The 18,344-nt window shown below is 52.1% G+C and overlaps 1 protein-coding gene across 1 annotated transcript in view; it reads right to left on the reverse strand.

Annotated features, from left to right (window-relative positions):
- Window positions 1-18,344, reverse strand: part of nup98 (nucleoporin 98 and 96 precursor) — a 102,958-nt gene that overhangs the window by 46,354 nt on the left and 38,260 nt on the right. The window contains 5 exon segments of the mRNA XM_078401936.1: window positions 966-1,058; window positions 1,687-1,822; window positions 7,054-7,188; window positions 11,558-11,721; window positions 17,595-17,660. Coding sequence (XP_078258062.1) covers window positions 966-1,058; window positions 1,687-1,822; window positions 7,054-7,188; window positions 11,558-11,721; window positions 17,595-17,660 — 594 coding nt within the window.

The raw sequence follows: 18,344 nt of genomic DNA on the forward strand, positions 1-18,344 counted from the left end.
CAGGAACAGCTTCTTCCCCTCTGTGATCAGGCTTCCGAATGGTCATATTCATATGATAGGAGCAGAATTGGGCCATTCAGCCCATCAAGTCTTCTCCGCCATTCAATCATGGCTGATCTATCTCAGCCCCATTCTCCTGCCTTCTCCCCATAACTCCTGACACCCGCACTGATCAACAATCTATCTATCTCTGCCTTAAAAATATCCACTAACTTGTGGCCTCCACAGCCGTCTGTGGCAAAGAATCCCACAGATTCACCACCCTCTGACTAAAGAAATTCCTCCTCATCTCCTTCCCAAAGGAACATCCTTTAATTCTGAGGCTGTGCCCTCTGGTCCTAGACTCTCCCACTAGTGGAAACATCCTCTCCACATCCACTCTATCCCGGCCCCTCACTATTCTGTACGTTTCAATGAGGTCCCCCCTCATTATTCTAAACTCCAGCGAGTACAGGCCCAGTGCCCACAAACAATAGACAATAGGTGCAGGAGGAGGCCATTCGGCCCTTCGAGCCAGCACCACCATTCAATGTGATCATGGCAGATCATTCTCAAACGGTCATCATATGTTAACCTACTCATTCCTGGGATCATTCTTGTAAACCTCCTCTGGACCCTCTCCAGAGCCAGCACATCCCTCCTCAGATATGGGGCCCACAATTGCTCACAATGCTCCAAATGTGGCCTGACCAGAGCCTCAGCATTACATCTCTGTCTTGGCATACGAGCCCCCTTGAAATAACTGCTGGCATTGAGTCTGCTTTCTTTATTCTAAACTCCAGTGAGTGCAGGTCCTGACAGAAGATGGGGGACTGTTGGGTCACCTCCACCTCCACCTCCACCTCCACCTCCACCTCCACCTCCACCTCCACCTCCACCTCCACCGGGGGGGCGGGGGGGCAGGGAGGTAGACACCCACATTTCCCCCTGGCCATGCCACACCCTTCAGCCACGCTGTCTCTCACCTGATCCAAAGCCGGCCCCGAGCGTAGTCCCCAGCGCTACAGCGGTGGGCTTGTTCCCAAACAGTCCACCTGTCACCGCATTGGTTCCAAATCCTGGCAAAGCAGACGCACAGATGAGCATTTCACCAGCTCACAGGGATGTGTAGTTTACAGATACAGCACGGAAACAGGCCCTTCGGCCCACCGGGTCGGTGCCAACCAGCGATCCCCGCACACTGACACTATCCTACACCCACTAGGGACAATTTACACACACACCAAGCCAATTTACAGTTTACATTCGAGATACAGCGCGGAAACAGGCCCTTCGGCCCACCGGTCGTGCTCCGACCAGCGATCCCCGCACACTAACACTATCCTACACACACTAGGGACAATCTTTACATTTACCAAGCCAATTAACCTACAAACCTGCACGACTTTGGAGTGTGGGAGGAAACCGAAGATCTCGGAGAAAACCCACGCAGGTCACGGGGAGAAAGTACAAACTCTGTACAGACGGCGCCCGTAGTCAGGATGGAAACCGGGTCTCCGGCGCTGCATTGGCTGTAAGGCGGCAACTCTAGCGCTGCGCCACCGTGACCGCCACCGTTTCTGCACCAGCTGGTTGTTTGCTGAGGAAGGGCGAGGGTACTCGGGTGCCTCTTGTGGAAAGGGGGAAAGAGCTGGCTGGGGACGGGGACGGGGAGGGGAGGGGAGATGCAGGAAGGCGCGGACGTACCAAAGTTTGAGGTGTTGGCGCCGGCTCCGATGGTCAGGTTTGGCTTGGCTCCAAACAGCCCGGCACCGGCGGTGCCGAAGGTGGAAGCAGCGGTGGTCGCCGCGCCAAATCCGGCAGGCTTGTTGGCAAACAGGGTCTGTGGAGAGAGAGAGAGAGAGAGAGAGAGAGAGAGAGAGAGAGAGAGAGAGAGAGAGAGAGAGAGAGAGAGTGAGAGAGAGAGAGAGAGAGAGAGAGAGAGAGTTCAGAAGTGACAATGAAAGAGTTTCAGGACTGAAAGGGTTAAAGTCTGAAGAAGGGTCTCGACCCGAAACGTCACCCATTCCTTCTCTCCTGAGATGCTGCCTGACCTGCTGAGTTACTCCAGCATTTTGTGAATAAATACCTTCGATTTGTACCAGCATCTGCAGTTATTTTATAGAAACATAGAAAATAGGTGCAGGAGTAGGCCATTCGGCCCTTCGAGCCTGTACGCACCGCCATTCAATATGATCATGGCTGATCATCCAACTCAGTATCCCGTACCTGCCTTCTCTCCATACCCCCTGATCCCTTTAGCCACAAGGGCCACATCTAACTCCCTCTTAAATATAGCCAATGAACTGGCCTCAACTATCATCTGTGGCAGAGAATTCCACAGATTCACCACTCTCTCATCTCGGTCCTAAAAGACTTCCCCCTTATCCTTAAAATGTGACCCCTTGTTCTGGACTTCCCCAACATCGGGAACAATCTTCCTGCATCTAGCCTGTCCAACCCCTTAAGAATTTTGTACGTTTCTATAAGATCCCCCCCTCAATCTTCTAAATTCCAGCGAGTACAAGCCGAGTCTATCCAGTCTTTCTTCATATGAAAGTCCTGCCATCCCAGGAATCAATCTGGTGAACCTTCTCTGTACTCCCTCTATGGCAAGAATGTCTTTCCTCAGATTAGGAGACCAAAACTGTACACAATACTCCAGGTGTGGTCTCACCAAGGCCCTGTACAACTGCAGCAGAACCTCCCTGCTCCTATACCAAATCCCCTCACTATGAATGCCAACATACCATTTACACTAAGTGTGTGAGTGCAGTGGGGCATGTCCGAGCAGGTCGTCACACCAGAGGCTTTGTGCAAGGGTGCTGATGATGAAAGAGGTACAGAGCCTCCCCCCTTGTATAAATAAGCAGGGCCTTGGATCGGACCTTTGTGTGGGACCATGAGGGACAGCAAGTTTGTGGCCACACTCAGGGTTGCTCTTCCACTCCCGCCTGCGTGAATAAATTGTTTCAATCTTAAGGAGACTAATGTGTTTTTGTTGCCTGATCGCGCGGATTGAACTTTAACAATGGGAGCAGAATAAGGCCAGTCAACCATTGAATCCACTCCGCCAATCATGGCTGATCTATCTCTCCCTCTCAACACCATTCTCCTGCCTTCTCCCCACAACCCGACCTCGACACAAGATGCTGGAGTAACTCAGCGGGTCAGGCAGCATCTGTGGAGAACATGGATAGGTGACGTTTCACAGAGTGCTGGAGTAACTCAGCGGGTCAGGCAGCATCTCTAGAGAGAAGGAATGGGTGACATTTCAGGTCGAGACCCTTCTTCAGACCTCGATCCGAAACGCCACCCATCCCTTCTCTCCACAGATGCTGCATGTCCCGCTGAGTTACTCTGGCATCTGCAGTTCCTTCCTACACATTGAATCCACTCCGCCATTCAATCATGGCTGATCTATCTCTCACTCCCAACCCCATTCTCCTGCCTTCTCCCCATAACCCCTGACCCCTGACACCCGCACTGATCAAGAACCGGTCAATGCTTTTAAAAATACCCAATGACTTGGCCTCCACAGCCGTCTGTGGCAATAAATTCCTCAGATTCACCTTCCCCATGGCTAAAGAAATTCCTCCTCGTCTCCTTTTTAAAGGTGATGCAGCGGTAGAGTTGCTGCCTCACAGCGCCAGAGACCCAGGTTCGATCCCGACTACGGGTGACAATAGACAATAGGTGCAGGAGGAGGCAATTCGGCCCTTCAAGCCAGCACCGCCATTCAATGTGATCATGGCTGATCATTCTCAATCAGTACCCCGTTCCTGCCTTCTCCCCATACCCCCTGACTCCGCTATCCTTAAGAGCTCTATCTAGCTCTCTCTTGAATGCATTCAGAGAATTGGCCTCCACTGCCTTCTGAGGCAGAGAATTCCACAGATTCACAACTCTCTGACTGAAAACGTTTTTCCTCATCTCAGTTCTAAAAGGCCTACCCCTTATTCTTAAACTGTGGCCCCTTGTTCTGGACCCCCCCAACATTGGGAACATGTTTCCTGCCTCTAACGTGTCCAACCCCTTAATAATCATAAGTTTCGATAAAATCTCCTCTCATCCTTCTAAATTCCAGAGTATACAAGCCTAGTCGCTCCAGTCTTTCAACATATGATAGTCCCACCATTCCGGGAATTAACCTAGTAAACCTACGCTGCACGCCCTCAATAGCAAGAATACCCTTCCTCAAATTTGGAGACCAAAACTGCACATAGTATTCTAGGTGCGGTCTCACTTGGGCCCTGTACAACTGCAGAAGGACCTCTTTGCTCCTATACTCAACTCCTCTTGTTATGAAGGCCAACATTCCATTGGCTTTCTTCACTGCCTGCTGTACCTGCATGCTTCCTTTCAGTGACTGATGCACTAGGACACCCAGATCTCGTTGTACGTCCCCTGTTCCTAACTTGACACCATTCAGATAATACTCTGCCTTCCTATTCTTACCACCAAAGTGGATAACCTCACACTTATCCACATTAAACTGCATCTGCCATGCATCCGCCCACTTACACTACCTGTCCAAGTCACCCTGCAACCTCATAGCATCTTCCTCACAGTTCACACTACCACCCAGCTTTGTATCATCTGCAAATTTGCTAATGGTACTTTTAATCCCTTCATCCAAGTCATTAATGTATATTGTAAATAGCTGCGGTCCCAGCACCGAGCCTTGCGGTACCCCACTAGTTACTGCCTGCCATTCTGAAAGGGACCCATTTATCCCCACTCTTTGCTTTCTGTCTGTCAACCAATTTTCTATCCATGTCAGTACCGTACCCCCAATACCATGTGCTCTAATTTTGCCCTCTAATCTCCTATGTGGAACCTTGTCAAAGGCTTTCTGAAAGTCAAGGTACACCACATCCACCGGCTCTCCCCTATCAATTTTCCTGGTTACATCCTCAAAGAATTCCAGAAGATTAGTCAAGCATGATTTCCCCTTCGTAAATCCATGCTGTCTGTACGGAGTTTGTACGTTCTCCCCGTGACCTGCGTGGGTTTTATCTGAGATCTTCGGTTTCCTCCCACACTCCAAAGACGTGCAGGTATGTAGGTTAATTGGCGACGAATCAATGTAACAGGTTGGACAGGTACATGGATAGGACAGGTTTGGAGGGTTATGGACCAAGCGCAGGCTACTGGGACTAGTGTAGCTGGGACATGTTGGCCGGTGTGGGCGAGTTGGGCCGAAGGGCCTGTTTCCACACTGTATCACTCTAGGACTGAACACAGTTGGCAACAGACTGTCGCTGAGGGAGGGGCCTGGCCTGGCCCCCTGCGAGATGCCTTTCCCAAGGGTCGGAATGGCTAGCTCAGTTTAGTTTATTGTCACATGTATTGAGGTACAGTGAAAAGCTTTTTGTTGCGTGCTAACCAGTCATCACAGAGGCAATACATGATTACAATCGAGCCATTTACTGTACAGATACATGGTAAGGGAATAACGTTTAGTGCAAGGTAAAGCCAGCAAAGCCCGGTTAAGAATAGTCCCAGGGTCATCAAAGAGGTAGATAGTAGTTCAGGGTAGACACAAAATGCTGCAGTAACTCAGCGGGTCAGGCAGCATCTCGGGAGAGAAGGAATGGGTGACGTTTCGGGTCGAGACCCTTCTTCAGACTGATAGTAGTTCAGCACTGCTATCTGGTTGTGGTAGGATGGTTCAGTTGCCTGATAACAGCCGGGAAGAAACTGTCCCTGAGTCTGGAGGTGTGCGTTTTCACACTTCTGTACCTCTTGCCCGATGGGAGAGGGGAGAAGAGGGAGTGAGACTGGTCCTTGATGATGCTGCTGGCCTTGCCGAGGCAGCGTGAGGTGTAGATGGAGTCAGTGGAAGGGAGGTTGGTTTGTGTGATGGTCTGGGCTGCTGGCCTTGCCGAGGCAGCGTGAGGTGTAGATGGAGTCAGTGGAAGGGAGGTTGGTTTGTGTGATGGTCTGGGCTGCTGGCCTTGCCGAGGCAGCGTGAGGTGTAGATGGAGTCAGTGGAAGGGAGGTTGGTTTGTGTGATGGTCTGGGCTGCGTCCACAACTCGCTGCGATTTCTTGTGGTCTTGGATGGAGCTGTTCCCAAACCATGCTGTGGTGCATCCCGATAAAAGAATACTGAGCATAGTTTTGAGGTGAAAGGGGCAAAGTGTAAAGCACAGAGGGTGGTGGAGGTCTGGAATTCACTGCCAGAGGAGGTAGTTGAGTGATAGTTTAGTTTAGTGTAGAGATACAACGTAGAAATCTGCCCATCGGCCCACCGAGTCTGCACCAACTAGCGATCACCCGTACCCCAGCACTATCCTACACACGAGGGGCAATTTACAGAAGACACTTTTAACATACAACGTTTTTTGCAATATGGAGCAGAAATGAACCCACTCAGTCACAGTGGGAATGTACAACTCCATAGAGAGCATCCAAGGTCAGGATCGAACCCTGGTCTCTGGCGCTGTGAGGTAGTAGCTCTATGTTTACAAGAATGATCCCGGGAATGAATGGGTTAACCTTTGATGAGCGTTTGTCGGCACTGGGCCTGTACTCGCTGGAGTTTAGAAGACCAGAGGACACAGCCTCATAATTAATAAACGTTCCTTTAGGAAGGAAATCAGACGGAATTAACCTACATGGTGAATCTGTGGAATTCTCTGCCACAGAGGGCAGTGGAGGCCAATTCACTGAATGGATTTAAGAGAGTTAGATAGAGCTCTAGGGGCTAGTGGAATCAAGGGATATGGGGAGAAGGCAGGAACGGGGATGATCAGCCATGATCATAGTGAATGGCGGTGCTGGCTCGAAGGGCTGAATGGCCTCCTCCTGCACCTATTTTCTGTTTCTTTGTAGAAGGCAGTAGAGGCCAATTCACTGGATATTTTCAAGAGAGAGTTAGATTTAGCTCTTAGGGCTAACGGAATCAAGGGAAATGGGGAGAAAGCAGGAACGGGGTATTGCTTGTGGATGATCAGCCATGATCATAGTGAATGGCGGTGCTGGCTCGAAGGGCTGAATGGCCTCCTCCTGCACCTATGTTTGTGTGTTTCTCTGAGCCCACGGCGGAGGCTGACGTGCCGGTACTTACGTTGTTGACGTTGGTGAAGGCAGCATTAGCGTTGCCAAACAGGCCGCCGGCCGCTCCGAACGCCGCGCCGGTGGTGTTGGTGTTGGTGCCGAAAATCCCTCCCGACGGAGCCACTTGTCCTGTCCCAAATAAACTCTGTGGGGCACAGACGGGAGAGGCACTGAGACAAACACAGAAGCAGCCGCAGTTATAGAGCAGCCTCACCACACCGTACCACACGGCTTTATTTATCCCAGGAGGAAAATGAGAGTCAGTGAATACAAGCCCAATCGCTCCATTCTTTCATCATATGTTAGTCCCACCATCCCGGGGATTAAGTCATAGGAGATGTAGGCCATTTGGCCCATTGAGTCTACTCCGCCATTCAATCATGGCTGATCTATTATAGAACATAGAGCGATACAGTGTGGAAACAGGCCCTTCGGCCAAACTCGCCCACACCGGCCAATATGTCCCAGCTACACTAGTCCCACTTGCCTGTGCTTGGTCCATAACCCTCCAAACCCGTCCTATCCATGTACCTGTCCAACTGTTCCTTAAATGTTGGGATAGTCCCAGCCTCAACTACCTCCTCTGGCAGCTTGTTCCATACACCCACCACCCTCTGTGTGAAAAAGTTACCCCTCGGATTCCTATTAAATCTTTTCCCCTTCACCTTGAACCTATGTCCTCTGGTCCTCGATTCCCCTACTCTGGGCAAGAGACTCTGTGCATCTACCCGATCTATTCCTCTCATGATTTTGTACACCTCTATAAGATCTCCCCTCATCCTCCTGCGCTCCATGGAATAGAGACCCAGCCTGCTCAACCTCTCCCTGTAGCTCACACCCTCTAGTCACTGTGATTGAAGGCCAGAATGTCTTTTCTCTTCCCCTGCCGTCTTCTCCCGCGGTAATCCTCCTGCTCCTCCAAACCTTCCTATCCCTGTACCTGTTCAAATGTGTTTTACACCATCTGCACTTCCTCGAGTCGGAAGGAACCTCAGATGCTAGTTTATTCTGAAGATAAGACACACAATGCTGGAGTAACTCAGTGGGTCAGGCAGCATCTCGGGAGAGAAGGAATGGGTGACATTTCGGGTCGAGACCCTTCTTCAGACTGATGTCGGGGGAGGGAGCGGGACAAAGATAGGATGTAGTCGGAGACAGGAAGACTAGTGGGAGAACTGGGAAGGGGGAGGGGATAGAGAGGGAAAGCAGGGACTACCTGAAGTTAGAGAAGTCAATGTTCATACCACTGGGGTGTAAACTACCCAAGCGAAATATGAGATGCTGTTCCTCCAATTTGCGCTGGGCCCCACTCTGACAATGGAGGAGGCCCAGGACTGAAAGGTCAGATTGGGAATGGGAGGGAGAGTTGAAGTGCTGAGCCACCGGGAGATCAGGGCGAGCAGGTAGCATCTCTGGAGAAAATGAATAGGTGACGTTTCAGGGTGGGAAATCATCTTTGCCTGAATTACTCCAGCATTTATTCCCACTGGGTTACTCCACTATTACTCCACTATCCCGCTGGGTTACTCCACTATTACTCCACTATCCCACTGGGTTACTCCACTATGTCTAGCTACAGTTCCTTGTGTTATGGCTCATTTTCCCCATCTACAATCAATCTGGAGGGTCCTGACCCGAAACGTCTGCTCCTAATTTTGTCCAGAGACGCTGTATCACCCGGGGAGTTAATCCAGCAATTGTTGACGTAGTGCAGCCAGATTAATCCCTGGGATGGCAGGACTGTCATATGAGGAAAGATTGGAAAGACTAGCTTTGTATTCACTGGAGTTTAGAAGGATGAGAGGGGATCTTATAGAGACGTATAAAATTATAAAAGGACTGGACAAGCTAGATACAGGAAACATGTTCCCAATGTTGGGCGAGTCCAGAACCAGGGGCCACAGTCTAAGAATAAAGGGGAGGCCATTTAACACTGAGGTGAGAAGGAACCTTTTCACCCAGAGAGTTGTGAATTTGTGGAATTCTCTGCCACAGAGGGCAGTGGAGGCCAATTCACTGGATGGATTTAGGAGAGAGTTAGAGCTCTAGGGGCTAGTGGAATCAAGGGATATGGGGAGAAGGCAGGCACGGGTTACTGATTGTGGATGATCAGCCATGATCACAATGAATGGCGGTGCTGGCTCAAAGGGCCGAATGGCCTCCTCCTGCACCTATTTTCTATGTTTCTATGTTTTGTAAACCAGCATGGGCAGTTCCTTACATCTATGTCGTTTTTCACTGCAACTCCGGAAACATCAGCCATTTACACACAGCAGGCTTCCACAACCAGCTGTGTAACCATCATCCAGTCACCTGTTGGAATGAGCAGGAACTACTGGTGCTGGTTTAAACTGAAGACAGACACAAGATGCTGGAGTAACTCAGCAGGACAGGCAGCATCTCTGGAGAGAAGGAATTGGTGACATAGAAACATAGAAAATAGGTGCAGGAGTAGGCCATTTGGCCCTTCGAGCCTGTAAGCACCGCCATTCAATATGATCATGGCTGAACATCCAACTCAGTATCCCATACCTGCCTTCTCTCCATACCCCCTAATCCCTTTAGCCACAAGGGCCACATCTAACTCCCTCTTAAATATAGCCAATGAACTGGCCTCAACAACCTTCTGTGGCAGAGAATTCCACAGATTCACCACTCTGTGTGAAAAAAATAAAATCTCATCTCGGTCCTAAAAGACTTCCCCCTTATCCTTAAACTGTGACCCCTTGTTCTGGACTTCCCCAACATCGGGAACAATCTTCCTGCATCTAGCCTGTCCAACCCCTTAAGAATTTTGTAAGTTTCTATAAGATCCCTCCTCAATCTTCTAAATTCCACCGAGTACAAGCCGAGTCTATCCAGTCTTTCTTCATATGAAAGTCCTGCCATCCCAGGGATCAATCTGGTGAACCTTCTCTGTACTCCCTCTATGGCTGAAGAAGGGTCTCGACTAGAAACGTCACCCATTCCTTCTCTCCAGAGATGCTGCCCGACCCGTTGAGTTACTCCAGCATTTTGTGTCTAACCGTTGGAATGACTCAGGTGAACAGCCAGATCTTGCCCAGGACATCAGGCAGAAGTCTCTGGTTGGATCACGGGGCATGGATCTCTTGCATCCATCTGAAGGTCACAGCTGATTCAGATTTGTTTGGTTTTTACATAGGTCACAGTGACGCAGTGGTAGAGTTGCTGCCTTACAGCGAATGCAGCGCCGGAGACCCGGGTTCCATCCCAACTACGGGCACTGTCTGTACGGAGTTTGTACGGAGTTTGTACGTTCTCCCCGTGGGTTTACTCCGAGATCTTCAGTTTCCTCCCACACTCCAAAGACGTACAGGTTTGCAGGTTAATTGGCTTGGTAAATGTAAAAATAAACAATAAGTGCAGGAGTAGGCCATTCGGCCCTTCGAGCCAGCACCACCATTCAATGTGATCATGGCTGATCATTCTCAATCAGTACCCCGTTCCTGCCTTCTCCCCATACCCCCTGACTCCGCTATCCTTAAGAGCTCTATCTAGAAAGCATCCAGAGAATTGGCCTCCACAGAATTGGCCTCACATTTACCGCATTAAACTGCATCTGCCCACTCATACAACCTGTCCAAGTCACCCTGCAACCTCATAGCATCTTCCTCACAGTTCACACTGCCACCAAGCTTTGTATCATCTGCAAATTTGCTAATGTGGCTTTTGCTAATGTCCCTAGTGGACGTAGGATAGTGTTAGAGTGCGGGGATTTTCGGTTCCTCCGTGATCTTCGGTTTCCTCCCACACTCCAAAGACGTGCAGGTTTGTAGGTTAATTGGCTTGGTAAATGTAAAAATTGTCAATAGACAATAGGTGCAGGAGTAGGCCATTCGGCCCTTCGAGCCAGCACCGCCATTCAATGTGATAACCATATAACCATATAACAACTACAGCACGGAAACAGGCCCGTTCGACCCTACCAGTCCACGCCGACCACTCTCTCTGACCTAGTCTCATCTACCTGCTCTCAGACCATAACCCTGTAATCCATATACCTATCCAATTTACTCTTAAATAATAAAATCGAGCCTGCCTCCACCACTTCCACCGGAAGCCCATTCCATACAGCCACCACCCTCTGAGTAAAGAAGTTACCCCTCATGTTACCCCTAAACTTTTGTCCCTCAATTCTGAATCTATGTCCCCTTGTTAGAATCTTCCCCACTCTCAAAGGGAAAAGCCTACCCACGTCAACCCTGTCCCTCCGTCCGTCATGGCTGATCATTCTCAATCAGTACCCCGTTCCTGCCTTTTCCCCGTACCCCCTGACTCTGCTATCTTTAAGAGCTCTATCTAGAAAGCATCCAGAGAATTGGCCTCCACTGCCTTCTGAGGCAGAGAATTCCACAGATTTACAACTCTCTGACTGAAAAAGTTGTCCCCCGTGGGTGCAGGATGGTGTTGACGTGCGGGGATCGCTGGTCGGCGCGGACCCGGTGGGCCGAAGGGCCTGTTTCCGCGCTGTATCTCTAAACTTATGAACTTACCATGCTGCTGGTGTTGGGTTGCCCCAGCGTGTTGGCGGTGCCGAAGCCGAAGCCGGTGCTCTGCGCGGTGGTGGCCAGTCCGAAGGGCTTGGTCCCGAACAGGCTGGCGGCGGGCTGCGCCTGGCCGAAGAGACCGCCCGTGGTCGTGCCGAAGGCGCCCGTACCTGAGAGACAGAGAGTGCGACGTCAGCACAAAGCCACAACTGCTGCCTGACGACGAAGGGACCATTGTGGCACTGAAGCCAAAGGCCTTCCACCCCAAGCACATCCCACCATCCACGTAGGTCCAGACCCCACCCCACGCACTGGGGTTGCCAACTGTCTCGCATTAGCCGGGACATCCCGTATTTTGTCCCGCCCTTGTCCCGTATTAGGCGCTGTAGGCCCGGACGCCTCCTAGCAGAGGTTGCGTAGCAACCCACCTCCCGGCCCAGACGGCCGCCATTGGTGGAGTGGGAGCACGTGACCGCTGTCTGGGTGAGGTCACGTGGGGCACGGGGCGGTGACGTAACCTTGTCCCTTATTTGGGAGTGAGATAGTTGGCAACCCTAGACGTCACCCACCCTATCCTTACAAACACTGATCAAGAACTTATCAACCCGCCCGTTTAAAATTAGACAGCAGTCGCTGTTTAGTCGTAAAGCACAGAAAATGGCCCTTCGGCCCAACTCACCCATGCCAGCCTAGATGCCCTGCCTAAGCTAACCCTATCTGCCCGCGTTTGACCTATATCCCTCTGAGACTTTCCTATCCACGTACCTGTCCACGTCTTTCAAATGTTGTTTCTGTCCCTGCCTCAACTAGCTCCTCTGGCTGCTCGTTCCACACACCCACCACCCACGGTGTGAAAACTTTGCTCTCAGCACCCTATTAAATCTATCCCCTCTCACCTTAAACCTGTGTGCTCTAGCTTCTGATTCTTTTATCCTGGAATGTGAGGGGGGGGGGGGGGGGGGGGGAGAGGAAAGGAAGAAACTGTGGATTTATCCTATCCATTCCCCTCATAAGACACCGGAACAGCATTAGGCCGTTTGGCCCATCAAGTCTACTCCACCATTCAATCATAGATGGTGTAATTTTCCCCTCTCAATCCCACTCTCCTGCCTTCTCCCGGTAACCTTTGACGCCCTTACTAAATCATGATTTCAGCTCTACAAGATTGCCCATTAGCCTCTTGTGCTTCGAGGAATAAAGTTGCACCGTCTACTGACCGTGTGCACACACTCCTAACTTCACACGCAAAACACCTTGCTCCCATTTCAGGATCAGACGCAAGTGAGCTGGCGATGTCCCACTGGACAATGGCTTCCATCCAGTCAGCACGTGGCCAGAGAGCTGAGTGGTCAGCTCCACACCCTCACATGGTCAGCACGTGGCCATGGTCACCCCAGCAGTCAGCCCCACGCCCTCACCCCCACATGGTCAGTGCGTGGCCATGATCACTCCAGCAGTCAGCTCCACGCCCTCACATCTGGTCAGCATGTGGCCAGAGGGCCTAGCAGTCAGCTCCACACCCTGTCAGCACGTGGCCAGACAGCTCAGCAGTCAGCTCCACACCCTCACATCTGGTCAGCACGTGACCATGATCACTCCAGCAGTCAGCTCCACACCCCCACCCTCACATCTGGTCAGCACGTGGCCAGAGGGCCCAGCGGTCAGCTCCACACCCTCACCCCCGCGTCCGGTCAGCACGTGGCCAGAGGGCCCAGCGGTCAGCTCCACACCCTCACCCCCACGTCCGGTCAGCACGTGGCCAGAGGGCCCAGTGGTCAGCTCCACACCCTCACCCCCGCGTCCGGTCAGCACGTGGCCAGAGGGCCCAGTGGTCAGCTCCACACCCTCACCCCCGCGTGGCCCAGTGGTCAGCCCCATGCCCTCACGCCGCTGGAGATGGGCCACGTTGTGTACAAGGTGGCCAACCCTGGAACCAACGTGTGGGGGGACTGCAAGCGTCTGGAATGACACAAAACCCTGGAGTGACTCAGCTGGTCAGACGGCGTCTCTTGAGAGGAGGAATTGGTGACGTTTCGGGTCCAGACCCTTCTTCAGACTGGAATGACAGACCCAATCTCAAGCTAGTTACTCAGACCCAAGAACAACCTCCTTCAGGCAGAGTTGTGAACCTGTTGAAGCACTCCACCCTACAAGACAGTAGACATTCAGTTAGGACAGGGAACTGCAGATGCTGTGATCTTGAGCCAAGATGCTGGGGGAACTCGGCGGGTCAGGCAGCGTCCGTGGAGGGAATGGACAGATGCCATTTCGGGTCAGCACCCTTGTTCAGTCCTTCTCTCCCGAGATGCTGCCTGACCTGCTGAGTTACTCCAGCATTTTGTGAATAAACCCTTGTTCAGTCTGCTGCCTGACCCGCTCAGATGGTCCAGGGCTTTGTAGATGTTCGGTTGGTCAGCACGTTGAGAGACGGAGATGTGCAGACGCAGTGGGAACGGGATGGTGAGCAGAGGACCCAGACTCTCATCCACTCTCTCACCGAGCAGCAGCAAGGCACGCATCAGACTACAATCAGCATATCCTGGCCACTTCCTGCTCCAACTAGCCACGGTGGCACAGCGGGAGAGCTGCTGCCTCACAGCCAATGCAGCGCCGGAGACCCGGGTTCCATCCCGATCACGGGCGCTGTCTGCACGGAGACTGTACGTTCTCCCCGTGACCGGCGTGGGTTTTCTCCGGGTGCTCCGGTTTCCTCCCACACTCCAAAGACGTGCAGGTTAATTGGCTTGGTAAATGTAAAAATTGTCCCTAGTGCGTGTAGGATAGTGTTAATGTGCGGGGATCGCTGGTCGGAGCGGACCCGGTGGGCCGAAGGGCCTGTTTCTGCGCTGTATCTCCAAACTAAGCTAAGTTCGCAGGGTTCACACTGTAAAATGCATGCTGCAAGTCACTGTAAAAAGCACCAGACTGACTTCTAACTCCAAATAAAGACACCAAGTGATGGAGTAACTCAGCAGGTCAGGCAGCATCTCTGGAGAAGGGTTCTGACCCGAAACGTCACCCATTCCTTTTCTCCAGAGATGCTGCCTGACCTGCTGAGTTACTCCATCACTTGGTGTCTTCCTTCTCCTGTTCTAACTCCACAAATTCACCTCTCTGTTTCATCTCTATAAGTTCTTATAGAAACATAGACAATAGGTGCAGGAGAAGGCCATTCGGCCCTTCGAGCCTGTACGCACCGCCATTCAATACGATCATGGCTGATCATCTAAAATCAGTACCCCATTCCTGCTTTCTCCCCATACCCCTTGATTCCGTTAGCCATAACAGCTAAATCTAACTCGCTCTTGAAAACAACCAGAGAATTGGCCTCCACTGCCTTCTGTGGCAGAGAATTCCACAGATTCACAGCTCTCTGGGTGAAACAGGTTTTCCTCATCTCAGTCCTAAATGGCTTCCCCCTTGTTCTTAAACTGTGGCCCCTGGTTCTGGACTCCCCCAACATGGGGAACATGTTTCCTGCATCCAGCCTGTCCAATCCCTTAAGAATTTTATATGTTTCTATAAGATCCCCTCTCATCCTTCTAAATTCCAGTGAATACAAGCCTAGTCGCTCCATTCTTTCATCATATGTTAGTCCCGCCATCCCGGGGATTAAGTCATAGGAGGAGATGTAGGCCATTTGGCCCATTGAGTCTACTCTGCCATTCAATCATGGCTGATCTATTATAGAACATAGAGTGATACAGTGTGGAAACAGGCCCTTCGGCTCAACTCGCCAAACACTGACCAACAATTTCCCAGCTACACTAGTCCCACTTGCCTGCGCTTGGTCCATAACCCTCCAAACCTGTCCTATCCATGTACCTGTCCAACTGTTTCTTAAACAATGGGATAGTCCCAGCCTCAACTACCTCCTCTGGCAGCTTGGTCCATACACCCACCACCCTTTGTGTGAAAAAGTTACCCCTCGGATTCCTATTAAATCTTTTCCTCTTCACCTTGAACCTATGTCCTCTGGTCCTCGATTCCCCTACTCTGGGCAAGAGACTCTGTGCGTCTACCCGATCTATTCCTCTCATGATTTTGTACACCTCTATAAGATCACCCCTCATCCTCCTGCGCACCATGGAATAGAGACCCAGCCTGCTCAACCTCTCCCTGTAGCTCACACCCTCTAGTCCTGGCAACATCCTCAGCATCTCTTGCTCCCACTCAACCCCTGGCTATCTGCCCGCAGTATCTGCTGCACAGTTGATGCCAGGGCTGGGAAACCTCTTCACTCGCACAGTCTCCCTTGGCTGGGCCCTTTGTTATTCCACCACGTGGTTCCTGCCGCTGTGGCCCCAAATGCTGCCAATCCTCTTCCTCGAGTCCACGGGACAATCAGTGGTGGCGTGAAGGGGTGCCGAGGGTAACCGAGAGTCTGAACAAGGGTCTCGACCCCAAAACATCACCCAGTCTTTCTCTCCAGAGATGCTGCCATGTCCCGCCGATTTACTCCAGCATTTTGTGTCAATGCCGAGAGTAAGCTAACCCAGAGAATTCAGAAGCAGAACAAAGTGCTGGAGGAACTCGGCGGGTCAGGCAGCACCTGTGGAGGGAAGTGGACAGGTGACTTTCCGGGTTGGGACCCTTTCTCTGACAGATGGAGCTCGTCCTGGACGGCACGGTGGCGCAGCGGGTAGAGCTGCTGCCCCACAGTGCCAGAGACCCGGGCTCCATCCTGATTACGTGTGCTGTCTGTACGGAGTTTGCATGTTCTCCCTGTGACCGCGTGGGTTTTCCCGGGTGCTCTGGTTTCCTCCACATTCTGAAGACATACAGGCCTGTAGATGAATTGGCTTCTGTAAATTGCCCCCCAGTGTGTAGGATAGTGTTGGTATCCAGCTGATTGCTAGTTGGCGCTGACCCCGTGGGCCACAGGGTCTGTTTCCACGCTGTGATCACTAATGTCTAAAATCTGCTCCACCCACACCCTTCTCACCTCCACCTGCCTCCTCTCCCGACCAACCCCTCCCCCCCACCCCCAGGTCCACCTGTCCACTTGTCACCTCTTGCCCCCCCCCCCCCCCACCCCCTCTTCCTCCCAGCCATCTCCCCTCTGCTCCATTAGACAATAGACAATAGGTGCAGGAGGAGGCCATTCGGCCCTTCAAGCCAGCACCGCCATTCAATGTGATCAAGGCTGATCATCCACAATCAGTAACTGTTCCTGCCTTCTCCCCATATCCCTTGACTCCACTATCTTCAAGAGCTCTATCTAGCTCTCTTGAAAGGCTCCAGAGAATTGGCCTTCACTGCCTTCTGAGGCAGAGAATTCCACAGATTCACAACTCTCTGGGTGAAAAAGCTTTTCCTCATCTCAGTTCTAAATGGCCGACCCCTTATTCTTAACATTAGGCTGGAGGGCCGCCTGGCCATTCGGCTGCCTGCCGCGCCGAGCTCCTCCAGCAGTCTGTTTTGTCTCAGGATCCCAGCGTCTGCAGCCTCTCCCGCGTCCCTCAGAGTTGAGGAGTCACCGAGAGGGTGCAAGGGTCGGACCTACGTCCGAGTGCAGCCCTGACGCACCAGGGCTTCCAAGATGGCGCCCAACCCAGGCCACTCTATGTCGCGCCAGCCGCAGATCTACAATCACACGTTACAATCGGCCCACACTCTTAAATCTCTATTCACTAAAACGTTAGCTTGCTTATCATGTATCTACACGCTGTAAAGGGCCCGATTGTAATGGTGTGTTGTCTCTCCGCTGGCTGGTTAGCACGCGCGCGGCGAGGAAGCCCGGTACTAAACGGTGACTGTAACTGGGCTGCAGTGGTTGAGCAGCCTGCCGCAGGGGAACGTTGCAAGACCTGCGTGCGGCACAAGCGGGCGCCCCTGTTTGAGCAAAGGAGTGCATGTTTTTGGCCGAGGATGCAAAGCTGCAGTGGGTTCTGGGGAACCAGGGGGGGGGGGGGTCAGACTGCAGCGGCCGCTCTCTCGCTCACTCGCTCGCTTCTCCCTGTAAAACATTGTCGCTTTGCCAGCAACTGAGCGGTTACCCGCGGTCTCAGCTGCCGGCAGCCTCGGGATGACAGTCCCCTACCTGGTTTCTGTAGACTGGACCCACAGCCTGCTCCCAGCATACCCACTTTCGAAAGCAGCCCAGTGTCTGAGGAGAGGAAGTCACTCATTCAATGTGGGGTTTAGAACAAGCAGCCATTACACATCTGAAGCACTGACAGAGGGGTGACGAGCTCATGGCCCCGGGACCCGGGGCTACAGGCAGCTCCGAGAACCGTGAAGGACAGCCAGAGTCTGCAGAACCACGCTCTCCAGCGTCAGTCATCATCTACACCGGTCAGCCAAAACATTATGACCACCTGCATAATATGCTGCTGGTCCTCCGTGTGCAGCCCCATACGCAGCAGGGTGCGATGCACTGTGTATTGTGACACATTCCTCCCGTGACCACCATTAACATTTTCTGTGACTTGTGCCACAGTCGACCTTCTGTCGGTTCGGACCAGACGGGATAGCCTTCGTTGCCCTCGCGCACCGATGAGCCTTGGGCGCCCAACACCATGTCTGTCGCCGGTTTGTGGTTTGTCCCTCCTCGGACCACTGTCGGTCGGTACTCACCACTGCTGACCGGGAGCACCCCACAAGCCTTGCCGTTTCACAGATGCTCTGGCCCAGTCGTCTGGCCAGAACAATTTGGCCCTTGTCAAAGTCGCTCAGGTCTTTACTCCTGCCCATTTCTCCTGCATCCAACACATCAACTTTAAGAATTGACTGTTCACTTGCTGCCTAATATATCCCACCCCTTGACAGGTGTCATTGTATCAAGATAATC

Source organism: Rhinoraja longicauda, chromosome 7 (genome assembly GCF_053455715.1).
Source record: "Rhinoraja longicauda isolate Sanriku21f chromosome 7, sRhiLon1.1, whole genome shotgun sequence".
Taxonomy (NCBI): domain Eukaryota; kingdom Metazoa; phylum Chordata; class Chondrichthyes; order Rajiformes; family Arhynchobatidae; genus Rhinoraja; species Rhinoraja longicauda.